Source organism: Onthophagus taurus, chromosome 7 (assembly GCF_036711975.1).
Source record: "Onthophagus taurus isolate NC chromosome 7, IU_Otau_3.0, whole genome shotgun sequence".
Lineage (NCBI taxonomy): Eukaryota > Metazoa > Arthropoda > Insecta > Coleoptera > Scarabaeidae > Onthophagus > Onthophagus taurus.
In genome coordinates this window covers 8,547,149-8,562,354 of record NC_091972.1, presented here as the reverse complement: position 1 = coordinate 8,562,354, position 15,206 = coordinate 8,547,149, and the positions used below count along the sequence as shown (strand labels likewise).

General features: G+C 32.8%; 1 protein-coding gene across 1 annotated transcript in view; it reads left to right on the top strand.

The window, feature by feature from the left end:
- Window positions 1–2,077: 2,077 nt before the first annotated feature.
- The window catches only part of LOC111424498 (EGF like, fibronectin type III and laminin G domains protein pikachurin), a 55,695-nt gene continuing 42,566 nt past the window's right edge, over window positions 2,078–15,206 (top strand). Inside the window, exon 1 of the mRNA XM_023058049.2 lies at window positions 2,078–2,810. Coding sequence (XP_022913817.2) covers window positions 2,675–2,810 — 136 coding nt within the window. The 5' untranslated portion in view covers window positions 2,078–2,674. The remainder of the gene's footprint in view (window positions 2,811–15,206) is intronic.

Genomic DNA, 15,206 nt, shown 5'->3' with positions numbered 1-15,206 from the left:
TTCATCGATAACTTTCAAAATACGCTATAAAATTAATTTCTTGAAGGATCCTTGTGGAAATAGCACCAATTATTAATTATAGTATCCTCTTTGTAATGCAAAAAGGCGTTTTGAAAAATCACGTTTAATTTTTGAGAAATAAATGTTTGAAATGATCGACAATTTTTTCGAATTTTACAATTTTCACCGATTAAGTTTGAAAAATTCGTATAAAATCCATATCTTGGAATATAAGTATAAAAATTTCCCAAAGTGTTAATAAGAGTGTCCTCTTTCCAATAAACTAACACGTGTTGAAAAATAACTTTTACTTTTTGAGAAAACAATATTTGAAGTTTCGATAAAATTTTCAATGTTGCAATTTTCATCGATAACTTTCAAAATTCGCTATAACATTAATTTCTTGAAGGAGCCTTGTGGAAATATCACCAATTATTAATTATAGTATCCTCTTTCTAATGCAACAAGCCATTTTGAAAAATCGCCTTTAGTTCTTGAGTAATAAATGTTTGAAATGATCGACAATTTTTTCGAATTTTGCAATTTTCGCCGATTAAGTTTTAAAAATTCGTATAAAATCTACATCTTGGAATATGAGTATGAAAATTTCCCAAAATGTTAATAAAAGTGTCCTCTTTCCAATGAACCAACGCGTTTTGAAAAATAACTTTTAGTTTTTGAGAAAACAATATTTGAAATTTTGACAAAATTCTAAAAAGTATCCTCTTTTTAGAGTTGCTTCGTGAGTTAAATCAGCATCAAAAAAGTTCATTTGGTATCTTGGATCCAAATAAGTTGACATATCTTATCAGCTTTCTTATTAATTTCATTTTTATTCAAATATCCCTATAATGTGGCAATATAGGGTATCTCTTCAGAAATGCACCAGAAATTATAACCATAATGGCCCGATAGATATGCCAGATAACCGGTTATCCGGCCGAAGGTGATGCCGAATAACCGATATCCGGCTTTTCGCAAAATCACTATCCGTTCCATCACTAGCATTTTTCCTTTAACCTAACATCAAAAAATTAAATTACTGTATTAATATTATAGCTATTACGGTTGGTCTCATACTGCTAGTCACAGTACCACGAATGGCTCACTGGGCTTATGTGGGAATAATTACACCCATGGTCGCCTTTTCGTCATGTTATGCAGTTGTCTATGCTTGGTGGTCAAAAACGAATCACAAGACAGTACAACAACAGCTGGTACAAATCCAGCAGTTAGCATGTCTTAATATGATGGTTACAATGAGATCTTTTCCACCGGCTGCTTTTGAAGCCCTACTCGTTCTCAAGGGTATCACAAACACAAGTATTTTCGAGTCTTTCTAATCAGCAGCAAATGAGTGTAAGTTCAAAAAATCGTCGAGAGCTTATGTATGAAAATAAAAGATTGAAGTAGAATAAAGTATAGCAAAAAATGTTTTAATGAAAATTCTTTCTGGCATAAATGTCAAAAACCAAAATATTTCTGAGTCATTTCTTCTTCTTCTAAAATAGGCTAAAGCATTTCTATCATTCCAACTTTATCTTGGGCATCCAACACTTCTTCTGCCCTCAGGTGATTTGTCTCTTGCTACTTGTACAAGTCTGTTCGATATTTTCTGTTTAGTACCCATTCGTTAATATTCTCTACTTTACATTCCTTTCGGATATCTTCCCTTCGGTCTCTGTCCTATAAGCTTTCCTCGAAATCGACCCAAAAATTTTCATCTCAGTTGTTTCAAAACGTTGTTTTTAAGTCAAGAATGTTTTTAAATAACATTTTGTATTGCCATCTCTCTGAATATTCATAAACGTTTCTCATAGAAATCTTTTCTCTGTGAAAATATTAAAGTTAGATCATTTTCCAGTTTTGAAGTAGAAAATGTTTTATCTTTGAAATGGTTGTTTTCCGTTGCCGCTTAATAGATGGCACAAGTAGAATGTATAAAATCATAGAATTTCTCAACCCCAGTATTAAGGGAGTATTGAACCGTACCGCGTAGGGTAGGATTCGATTGTCGGGGAAGGAAAACCGGGTGGCGTTAGTGGTGGGGGTCATCATGTTCACCAACGAAAGACCAGTAGCACGAGAATACCGAAAGGGTGAACTTATATAACCCATGGAAACCCCTCCACGATAACCAAACCACCTCAATAAACTATTACAGAAAAAAATAATCACAGAAAACCATCCCAAAAAAACTAAAACTATTTTCTATATTTCTACATTTTCACCTTCATCCAACAAAAAGGTAATTTTCCGTCCCTTTTATCCTTATTCATATCCATTGTGATTAATTTAAATTAACGCGCGACGGCAATTTACATCAGCCCGTCGACGACGGGGTTTTTAAGCGCAATTAACCCTTCATTTTAGTTGGTGAATGTGGTTGGTGTCCAAATGCAACAGTTTGATGAGCCGGTTGTATGAATAATAACTGGTCGGAAATTGGACGGGGACCGTTCTAACTATGTGTACGGGAGGTGCGCGAAGTGGTTTAGGGCCCTCCGGGGTATGTTCGTGAAGGACGGCTCGCCACGGCTACCCGAACATCGTCGTACAGTTTCTGGAGGAGGATCAGCAAGATTATTAGGCAAAAAGAACCATCTATTAGGTTCTTATCGACGGCGACGGCGACCTCGTCGTTGGTTTAATTGCTTTAACAGAAGAAATCACGATGACGAGATTTTTCTTCTTCGACGTTTTGAGATTTGCAACATCAGTGATGGTTGGAACCATCGTCTTGAGCGTTGGTTGCAATGATGTTGTTGTTGACGATCCTGCCAAAGCCCAATTCGAAGCTGCCTTTCAAGGTAAAAATAAATCAAATCTAAATAAAAAATTTAAACATATTATTATAGTTTAACGTCACCGTTTGATTTATTAAATAGGGGTGAGAATCATTAATGATAAATGAATTAAAATCGATTGCGTTCGATAATAGGCAATCAATTTCCTCTTGTTATAGTTTAATTGGGAAATTAATGTGATTTTGAACACAAAACCGTCTATTATCTTCAGTGGCATGTAAATTGGGTACGTTCCTCGTTATTGTACTAAACTGAACGTACTTAGAAAATTAAAATCCTTCTGAAATTGTTTATATTGCACTAAATTAGCTGCACCTGCTGAAAGAGTGCTTTAAAACCAATTTAAGTTCAATAACTGATTTAAAACGCAAAAAAAAATATCTCAAAATGGTTTCAAAGTTGGTTTTGAAAAAAGATTGTGTGTTAATTTCAACCCTTTCGGATCAATATCCGATTATTGAAATCAAGAAGTAATTTTGCATTTTATTGCCAATTTTTATTCCAACCCAACTTGTCGGTAGCTTATATTTGTTGCAATCTCGTAATTTATGATGATTTGGAGTTATTACTTCATAACACCAGAACTGATTAACTATCAACATTTCCAAATTATCTTACATGGTTTTTAAAAGCATGATTACGGATGATTCCATAAAATCATTAAACATATTTATTGAAACGAACGACTATATTTTACATATGAAGCTCGTAACTATTGTACTATGAGGTGTTTCTTCTACGGCTTCTATAACTATATAAATCTCGGACGAAGAATGCTGTAGTTTGTATTTGTGCTGCAAATGAAAGGAGTGACCTACTTTTAACAATAACTAATTAAACCTCTGAATTGAGGCTATACCTATAAGACTGAAACTGATGGCACACTGCACAAACTAATATGATTTAATTATTGAGGTACAGTGACTTCCGTAACATAGATAGGCTGAATATCGCCTACATCGAATCTGCAACAGTAGTATTATGCTGTATATCACCTACAATAGCAAATAGCTTTACAACTGGAATATTCTGCACGTACAATTCTGCATAGTTTTAGAAGTAAACCTATAATTTATTGCTATATGAAGGTGATTTGCAGATATCTAATATTTACAAAACGATAGGTATACAAGATTGGGCCAGAAAAGGTGTGGTTGATGTAAACATATATCGTTCTATTTTTTAGATCGTGATTTAGGGACGAACCTACATAAATAGGTATGCTATTAGTTTTACACGCAAGGTTTCCAGACATCCTTTAAATTATTAAGTAGGAATTGAAATTACTACAGGAGACTGATCAATACACTGACTCACGCGTTATAATTATTCATTAAAACTACGTTATAAATAAAAACATGTGTTGCAGTTTCATCTATTTACAAAATATATATGAAGGATGATGTGCAATAACACACAAAATACGAATTAAAAGTTAAAGGTGTCAGATCTTCAAAAATTATTTCAATAATAGTTGAAGTTGATTGAAAAGACAGACTAATCATGAAAAAACTTTTTGAATTAATTTGCTTTGTTTTTGTGTTTCGCTTCTTATTTCGTGTGCCCCTGGTGCTCCCTACAAATTGATTAGGACAACAAATGCATATTACACGTCTATTTTCAACTTGAAGGACATTATGGATCACTTTTCTGGATTCCTTTGATAGTTTCTGGTTAAGTGTTTTGAAACAGTGTTTGACGTTCGGATGCCATGTTGAAACTTGACGAAATCGATTAGTTTTACAATATATACATCAAGCCTTGTATAAAAAGTTAATGCCACCAAAACCCTTCACGATTTGCACAGGAGTACATTGAACATTAGGCTAAAAGGTTACATTAAGAAGGTACTTAAACGTGGAGTCCAGGCATCAATAAGATATCGAGCAAAGTAAAATCCTAAAGATTATGATATATTTGTATTCTAGGGTTAAATATGTTAGTGTACTACACACACTTAAAAATCTACTAACTCACACTTTGTAGTTGAACTTTGTGATTAGAATAAGTTTTGGGCGTCGTATAAAGCATGGTACGAATGCGTTGAAGATATTAGAAAACGGCCAAAAAGAGATAGAAGCGTTTAGATTTGTTATTTCAATAAAATGGAAAGAGGCGTTGATGTTATTATATATGTTATTGTATGGTATTGTATATCCAACCTCCCAACTTTGGCCAGTAGGCCATAATCTGGATCTTCCTGCCCTTAAATCACCAGACATTTTGGATAATGTTATGTCGACTGATGCCGGAAGTGATCTGTGTCAGAGGAATAGACTGATGGTGAGTTTCAATGCATAGAACATTGAATACTTAATTTGATTACTCAAGCTGAGCTAAATGATTTGGTTAGAGATTTGAAAATAAGAAAGGAGGAAACTCAACAACTTGGATTCTGAGTCAAGGAGTACTTGTTGGCATTTACTTTCATGTATAAATACTTTCATGCCAAACAAGCACATACTTTAGTATACTGCTCAAACCTCAGCCTAAAATGGAGAATGTTTTAAGTACATCTGCGAAAAGTTCTCTCATCTGACAGAAGGCGTGTTTGTTAGGCATGATATACAAAAATTGATGTCCGATTCCAACTTTGAATCAGAAATGATAACTGACAGTAATTGAGAGGGTGGTTTGAAGAGTAGTTTAAATAGTTAGCTGTTTAATGAGCCCGAACAAAAAAATATGGAGTTCAACAATAAAATTGTATCTCGATTGTGTTTTAAAATAAACTTTAACGTTTTCAACTTAATGGCTTCTAAAATTTAAAATTACTACTATCATAATAATAGTTGGAATGTTATTTTTCAAGTATTTACGAAGGATTTTGAAGGGGGGATTAACTTTTATCGCCCGGAATAATAAAGAGACGCCTCTAAAGCACACAGAGCTTTACAACTCTGCGCTTCTCCGGCATCTTTTTGCGCTTATACAAAACTGGCTCGTGTTTTCGAGAGCCGAACGAGTCGTCTCTTGATGTCGATCGATAAATTTCAAAGACCTTGAAAGGGTTTTGGACCGTTATTTGCACCATATAGACGTTTTATTTGAATAGGGACGACGACGACGGCGACGACGCCAACGTTTCGAAATGAAACAGGAAATAAAAGTCCTCTTACTATTTCTGTGTTTAACAGACGGATTAAGAAAAAGCATTGCAAATATAAAAACATCTAAATTGCTTAGTTAAACTATTCTTAAATGCAGCTCGATTGTTTAAACGTTTCCTTTTAGAGTGTGCAAGAACGACGAGAGACGTCGTCGACGTTCAGTTCATCTGAACTACTACAAAGTCCATTAAATTCTAATTACAGCCTCTCCGTTATAGAAAACGTCACAGAACTTCCTGACAATTGCGGGGCATTAAAACTTTTGCTCATCCGCCAGACGTCAGATTAATAAAAACTTAATTCAATTCTAACCTAAAGGAATTCGCCTTTTTGAAATACTTCGTTGAATTTCGAATTCTTTTTCTCTTTCTTACTATGCAAACATCTCCGGAACTACTTACTTTTTAATTTATAATAGGAAATTATATAGATAACTGACCTTTTAAGAAATTTAAATTGCAATTTGCGGGAGTTTTCAATTGATATTGAAAAAATAAACAATAATTTTGAAAAATTTTTACTGAATTCAAAAATTTGATAGCCTTTTGGTGATTTAGTGCTACCATTATGATATTTTGTAATTACATCAGCAATATTGGGGTAAACGTTTATACTGAGAGTACTAATTCAATATAAATGTTGAGAACCTTCAATTAGTAATTTTTCTCCGCAATTATTCTATAGTCATGGCTGGAAGAAGATCGGTTTTATTTTCTGACGTTGTAAATTTTTAGACGACAAATAAAACGTAGACACAATTTGTTGATAACAAAACTTTTGATGCAATGCAGTGCTTTATTAAAGCTTGCAACATAGAATTTCATAAATCATGATGTAATTCGGATAATGCAAGAATTAATGTGAAATGAGGTAAACAAGAAAAATAAATTGCAGCTGACGGAAACTTTGTGAACAAGGTTCGTTATGTTTTATCAATGAAGCAACCTTTACACTGTATGGGAATGCAAACAGACGTACTGTACTGGATGCATGAAAAGTTAAATGTATTGTTTGAGGAACTATTTTTATTGAAGATACTTCAGTACGTAAAACTAAACCTGAAATTCTTACAGAATTAAGATAACGAAATATCGATGTATCTCAATTAATTTCCGGGGAATCATGGAGGAATTTAATAGACGCATTCTACAATCGATTAAGGTATAGTCAAATTAACAACGGAGCACATTTTGAACACTCAATTAACCAGACATTATGTAACTATTAGCAATATAGTTGTTTTAGTACGTTATAATTTGGTTGAACTGCATTAAAAATTTAATTTAATAACAAAAATGATATAATTCTATGGCGTTTTCTGACTTTTGTCTGTACTTTGTATTTTGTTCAATTTTCAATTGTAATGAAAATTAGAAATATGTAAAGCTTGTTCGTACAACCGTGTCAAACCGTTTCTGACTGGCTCCAAACTCGAAATTCCATTTGTACATGTCATATAATTCAAGCAAATTCACTGACATGTGAATGAATTATTTGGCATGAGCGAAACTATAAGAAAAGCTATAGTAACCGAATTGTACTTAATTGCGTATTTAACGCTAAGTCGATATCACGACTAACAGGAATGATTCATCGTTTAAGAAAGGATATTCAACCAAATACACGTAGGATATATATGTGTTTAATTATAAGAAAGCGACTTTATTTCTATTCTACACTAAATAGCATGACAAAACTTGAAAAAAGAATTAAAGAGGATGAAAAAAGCATATTGCTTTAGATACAATATATTTCATAAATACAAATACATACCCCTAAAAGAAAATATAAAAAATAATTGCTATTTGCAATATACTTGAATTATTAACATTATATATTTATTTCTCTGTTGTTGTAATCTTACTATAACAAGTTCCTTTACTCGTTCGCTTTCAGGTTCAAAACACCACATCCACCATTTCATCATTTCCTCCTCCCAGTAAGCTGTACACTTTGTCCAATTTTCAGCTGTCACTTTATGCAGTGCCTCAGCCCACATTGAAAGAGCCTTTTCAGCTATATATTATCTTTGTGTATATGTTTGTTATAATATTCTTTGCAATTCGCCCTTTTCCAACTTTTTGATTCATTGACAAATTCATCAATTTCTGATAAGTTATATTCTTTATTTTTAAATATTCAACTAGGCAGTATTTCCCTTGGCCATCAATAAGCCATCACTTGGCGTATCTAAATTAGGCAGCAACGTTCATAACGTAGTAATCTGCCTTTTTACACCTTTCTTGTCTTTTTTGAATTTTAATGCCTATTCTTTCTTTATGCCTATTTAGAGCATTATTTGCATTTTTTCTTATCAGAGCGGTACCGAATGCTAAAATTTTATTCATGCTCTCTGACACAGGGTAAAAGTTACATCTAATATCAAGATTTTTTATTCGAATTTAATTCATTGCACTTGCTTAGCACAAGAATTTAATAGAGTAGCCGAAACTATGATTGCAGTTCCTGTTACTAAATGTCCAGCTACTGATAGTAATACAATACAAGATTGTCAGACTGTAGTAAAAGAAGTAGAATTACAAAATTATTAGGCATTTATAAAAAGCTATTATAGTGACTCTATAAAATTACTTGAGAAGCTAGATTTGCCTCTAAGTATCACATAAAATATTTCCAATGTCATGCGAGTATAGCACGATTTGCGAAATATTCACGCCTTTCATATATTAGCCTTATTTATATTTCTAACCCATTTCACAAGTTACATTTTTGACATTTATTAACTTCTAGTCTCTAAGTTTCAAAAGGTATTGAAAAGTCATGATATTCACGAACCTGGGCTTTCTGCGTTTTAAACCGTGTTTTCGTACCAAGAAAAAGACATACTTTTTTGCTTGCACCACCCATCAGAAATCGATTAATCATTCGCTTTACTTGTGGTGTGGACTATATCTAACGTAAAAATCTAAATTTTGCACTTATGTAAAAACTCTAAAACACTTGTTTGTAGATTTTCAAAATTAAAATTTTTTTTAAAGATTATTTCGTTTACTGAAAAGAAACTTACTTGTTTCTGAGTCGTTCGAAAAATAAAACTGGTGTATTTTACTTGTACCACTTCATGTTAGGAAGTTGTAAGTCAATTCAATGTAAAATTGAATAAGTGCCCCCTTTGAAATCCTCTCCGATAGATTCGCTACCGACCCAGAGATAGATAGAAGACAAAATATCTACCGGTAGAGGAATCAATTCGGAACGGCGACAGCAGCGGTACATGCACTATTATAGGGTTTGTTTTGCGTTTCACAAAGGGACCTCGCTCGTTCGTTCTTGTGGAGGATGCCGTGCAGTTCTATTATTATTACCGCTTCGGTTTCGGTGTATACAAATAATAGGGAGACGGGTATATGTCAGTAAAGTTAATCCTGAATCTATTGTGTATTCAGTGTGTTCTATATTTTTAATTTAATCTAGGTTACGTTAAAATTTGTAATAATTTTTAAAATGGGAAGTTATATTTATAGACCGATATCTATATATTTGATCACCATTATTACTTTTCAGGAAATTAAAATAAAACGAATAAAATGTTTTCATACTTTAAAGTGTCAAATATTGTATTGCAGGCTATTCCCACGTCAGAAATTTAACGTCATTGCACATTGAACGTTAAACTGCCCTCGAAAGCGTTAATTGTACATTGTAGAACGAACAACAAAGCAATTGAACATAAATGAAACGTCAACAACACGTTTGTTAATGTAAATAAAAATAAAAATCCAATACTTTTTCTGGTCACTATCTATTTAATGTGTCTTACCAGTTTCGATTTTTGCCATCATCATAGACTCTAGACTCTCGTAAAACACATTAAATAGTGACCAGAAAAAGTATTCGATATTCAAGTATAAGAAATTTCATTAAATTTTATTTTAATCTCAATATCTTTTTAATAATGATGCATTGCTTTGACGTTGTTAATAAGAATGGGATTAAACTTAAAATGTACCTCGATTTACGATGAAAATGTAAAGGGGTCGTTTTGGTACGTAACTAATAGAATGGAGATTTTCGTACCCCCCAGATTGCTTTTGTTGGAGGAGGATTTTGTGTAGGGACTTCGTCGAAAATTTTCCGCGGTGTAAGCGAAGGGGAAAATTGGGATTTACAACTATGGGCCCCCGGACACGTTTGTTTATCTTTGGTTGGAATTGATGGGCTAATGAAAAGCGAAGGGCGAACGAGGAGAATGTTCGAAATTTCAGTCTTTAATTTCGGGGTCGCGTTTCAATCCTTCGTCGTTCCCATAATCTCACCTCTCGATGATGAGTTTTTGACAATTAAAAGTGATTAAAATTTGGTGTGTTTGAATCGCAGACTTTAATATGTTAACTTCATTTCGAATTGTTTTCATAATTAAGGGTTTGAAACAAAGTCGTCCCTTTTCAAAACTTTTACCACCCCGTTTATTTAATTTAATGTACCGTGGATTTGTAAACGTGCGTTGAAGTTTAAAACAGCTTCATTAAAACATATTATACCCAATTTTGTTATATTTTCACATTAACCCTAAAAAGATTAATCAAATGTTAGGTTCTAAAACAAATTTTGATTATTCTTACGAAAGAAAGTTCGAAACTTTTTATTTCTAAGACAACAATAGTCTATATGATAAACTTATGTCTACAAGATCAATGCGTGTGTTTGCACATATATCATCGTTTGAACACAAACTCCATCAATACTAGTATATTGCATCAATGCGTCATTAGCGTGTAAATTCCGATATTAACTGACCGAATTCAAATTTAATGGCCCGTGAAATGTCAACAACGGGCACACAATTTCCGAATTTCAGTAAAAAAAAAAATGATGGAGGTGTAATTCGATTAATAAATAATAGTTATTTATATTACAAGTGGGCTAGAAACATAATTACTGTATGAGTGTGAAGAATTGCACGACCAGGTCGTAGACCGAGTCGTGTAATCACACGAGTACTGTAATTATGCTCTAGCCCACGTGTGATATACTGCATTTTATCTACGACTGCTAAAAATTACTAAAAAATCTATTTCCTTAAAAAAGTCTATTTGACATTTATAAAAATATTTTGAAATGATTGTTGACAATTTTGAATTGTCAGTTTCAACAACATGTTTACTCATCTGGAATAAGTGTTTCGAAATGTAAAAACATAACAATTAATGTTTACAATAAATTGTAAGTTGTAATTGTTTCTCTGTAAGTAGATAGCACTTTTTCTTTTGTATTGTTGCTCGTTTCAATAAATTAAGTCTGTTCTGATTAGGCTAAAAATGCGTTACGTAATGAAACCAGTGCGGTAATGAACTTCATTACGTAACTCAAATCACCTCAAATGAGTGCGGTAATGATGACTTATCCAAGCAGTCGTAGATAAAGTAAATTAATAAACAAAAGATATTAAACTATCATTTATTAGAATTATCTTTTTGCATCATTTACAAATTTCTCTATTTTAGAACGTAGAAAAAATGTTTAGATAAGTTAAGACTCACTTCTGCTACTGTGAACATTAAAGAAGAAGTTTTGAGGCACTATCAGGAGGAGCTGTTTCTTAAGAAAATGGGGCTCCTTAGCACATATTACCATAAGATTTGATCCATCAAAATCATTAGGTCAAATTTTTGCACAATTATGATAGTGTTTCTTTATTATATTTATTATATAATAGAATTGAATTATATTACATATATAATAGAATGTAATAAAGAGAAATATAAGTTTGCAAAGCGATCGATAGAATTCTACGTTGGCTAATCCAATTTGGAAGTAAACAACGTTATTTTGATAACAAAGCGGACTGTTACTTGCCCAGCTACGAACGCAGCATATTGTGCTGAAAACGTACAACAGATGCTATTGTTTAAACGATCAATAACGTGGGGAAATTCCAAATAATCTAAGTTGTAAAAGAAACTTTAGTTTTCACCTTAGAAAAAGGCTCTCCGATTTAAAATGTAATAGAAATGATTTTATAAGCAATAATATAGTCCATATCACGAGTAACGCGAATGACTCATCGTTTAAAACAATACAAAATAAGATTTGAAAAGAGGATGTATGATTTTTTTTTGATAGGCAGCCAAATACACTGCATTTAATACATTTATAGAATATAAAACTAAGAGAAAATTAAATAAATAATTGTTGTTGCAATATATGCATGGGACGTTAAAAAGGGGTAGATAAAAAGTAGTTTAAGAGAAAAACGTGGGTATCATGATATTACTCTTCCTCTTTCTTTGGTGGTCCTTATCTACGTTCTTCCAAACCTTTCGTACGGAGTTGAGTAACGTAAATATTTAGATTGGTCGAATCAAAATATCCCAGGATTCTTTCCACGATAAAGTGTGATTACAGCTTTGTTTCTATACGCTATTTGATAGCTATTAGTGTCGGTGATTATTGTGAGTTTCGTCTCAATCATGGATGACGAAGATTTGCAAATATTTTTGTTGAGCTGGTTAATTTTGAATTGGATAAGAAAGAGTTTGGTTCAAATGCTAAAGCGTGCTGTTTCGTCAATCTCGTCAATTAGTATGTATTTCTCGTGATCACTTCAATGAGTTATCAAATCTTGAACAAATTTTGTATTACACCTAAATTGATGATTCAAAGTTGATGAATGCAGTTGCTATCCTGTGGAAGATAAAACTAAAACTGTCGGAGAAAGAGCAGTCTATTATTTGTAGGATGCAAATATTTGTGACACTTGTACAAAAAACAACGATCGAATTTAGCAAGCTAAAAATGAAGCAGAACGTGAAGACCAAATCTTGCACAAAACTGTTGAACGTAGCTTGTAGCTTTAGAGCAGTATTTCTCGACGTAGGCAATATCACCCCCTAAGGGGCGATTATGCGATTATTATGGGCGATTATTTCATTAATTGTTTTTAGGGGGTGATCACTACTTTATGGGGGTAAAAATATTTATGCATTTATTGTAAAGTCTTTTTATGCATTTATTTTAAAGTCAGTATTGTTAAGTTATGTGAAGATTATTATCCTCAAGCTTCTTAAGTTAAAAGTACAAGAAACCAACTTATTTTTGTTGGATTTAAATTAATTTCTTTTTGATGCTAACTTTTAAACCTAACCTCTTTTGAGGTGACTACATCTAGCTTTCATTCTGGCTGCTTTAGACCATTTATCATACCCAAAAGCTCAACGACAATATTATGACGAAATTTGCACTGCTCCTACTGATTCTGACAGTCCTGAAGATTCCACATACAATAACTCCTCACATTGAGTAAAAAAATTTTGTGTACAAGACAACAGCTAGAAAAGAAAACAATGTAGGACTATTAGAATTAGCGATTCGAAAAATACAATTGTTAGGAAGTTAGGTTGAAACACCAAAACCGAAGAAATTGGTAATCGGAAAAGATAAATCATCGAGAAAACAGAATGCAACTTAATTGCAAATTTGACTTAGGGATGTGGGAGCCATTTTCTCTGGCTTACATATGGGACCATGAAAAAGTGAAAATGTCAAAATTATTCTAATATGCAGGGTCACATATTTGAAGGTAAGGACCTTTTCTTCACAATCAATCTCAGCTTATATGTTTATTATAATGTTCTTTGCAATACTCCCAAATCAATAGGATTATATATCACTATTTGATAGTGATAATCTAATCACTTATGAAATTGATGAGCTTAATTTAATTTATTTTTAATAATTTTGCTTTTAACATGTTTCAACTAGCACTCCCTTATATCATATTAAGCTAGACAGGCAGGCTTTTTATTAAGCTAGGCAGGCTTATTTCTTAATTAAGTAAGTTTATCAACTTGTGAAGTTTTTGAATCGTAAAGTTTTTAGATTGTGAGGTATCCATTTCTAAACTTGGTTTATCGATGTGAAATCCCAATATTTCGCCCCCCTCGGTTACGAGGTTCAAAACGGAACGTGTCATGCAAGTCGCGTTCGAAACGGATCCGAATTCTGGTGCAAACTAAAACGAACACGTCGAGAATACTTAATAAGTACATCCGCGGCCATCATCCTGAGGGATGGTGAATATCGCAAAACTGGAAACGTCTACTAAATGGAATTAAAATAACAATATTTTTTGTTCGAGTCGTATTGAATTTGTCGTTTCAGCCGAGAAGAATTTAACGGTATGGATCGTTAAAAATTCACCTGCGCAAAATTGAAATCGAGATGATTTATGCGAGAATTAATAAAAGTCGCGTGTTCGGTCAAAGTTCCCTTATTAAACCCGTTCGTTTCTAGAAGTTTCTGACGGTGACATTTCCATGAAATAACTACCAAGTTGTAATTTATTACGATATTGAACTGAACTCGATAAGACTTTTTCTCGTTTTGCTATATCTAGTGTACTTTTTCTTTGAATTATCGTTTCAATCATTTTTTAAGTCATAAACATCACGAATACTAACATTAAATTCACATCATTATGGAAAAAAGCTTAATCGATAGAATATAGTTTGAGCTTTTGAAAGCTTTGAATGGTAACTTGAACAGAACTAGGTCAGAGTTTGGAGGTGAAGCGAATAACTGATGGTTTCGATAAGAAAATTACATTAGTCATGTAGAGTGCATAATTCATGTTAATCACTACGCAAACGATCGTATTACGTTAAAGCTTCTGAATAGAGTTTATATAACTTTATAATATTCAACTCAATCTTCATAGAAACATTATTTTTTATTTCTTTTGTGTTAAATCATACATTTTAAATCACTCTCTGTTAATATTTTTGATTTGAAATCACATTTGTGAAATCAAACAAAAAAATAATTCGATTCTAAAATTACATTACAATTTAAATTAAATTACTACTTTCATTTTGAAATATTATTAGAAATTTTTAGCCCGAACAGGATTATCTTTTTGTCTTCTTCGGCTACAACACAATTTTGTAAATTATCACATTTGGTGACTAATATGTGCGTCTATATCAGCAATGTTTTCATTCTTGTTTTGGTGCAGTACTTACTGAGTCTTTCCTTGCTTACATTATTTGGTGGCTCGCTGTAGTGTAACCGTTCTTCTGCAGTAAATTCTATAGAAATCTTCTTTCTTTCTTTAAATTCTTATTTGCGCATATCCTTCCTGCTCGTTGGAACAATGCTTGGATCACTGACCTCTTCTGTTGTGGAAAGTGATGGGATGAAGCCTGTAAATACTTGTTCCATGCCTCCATCTGTCTTCAGGAAAGGTTTTTGGACCATGGAGTGTTATGACTTTAGATGGTCTAGGAATTCCTGGCTCTTTTGAGGATTCTCCTTCTTTACAGAGGATTTT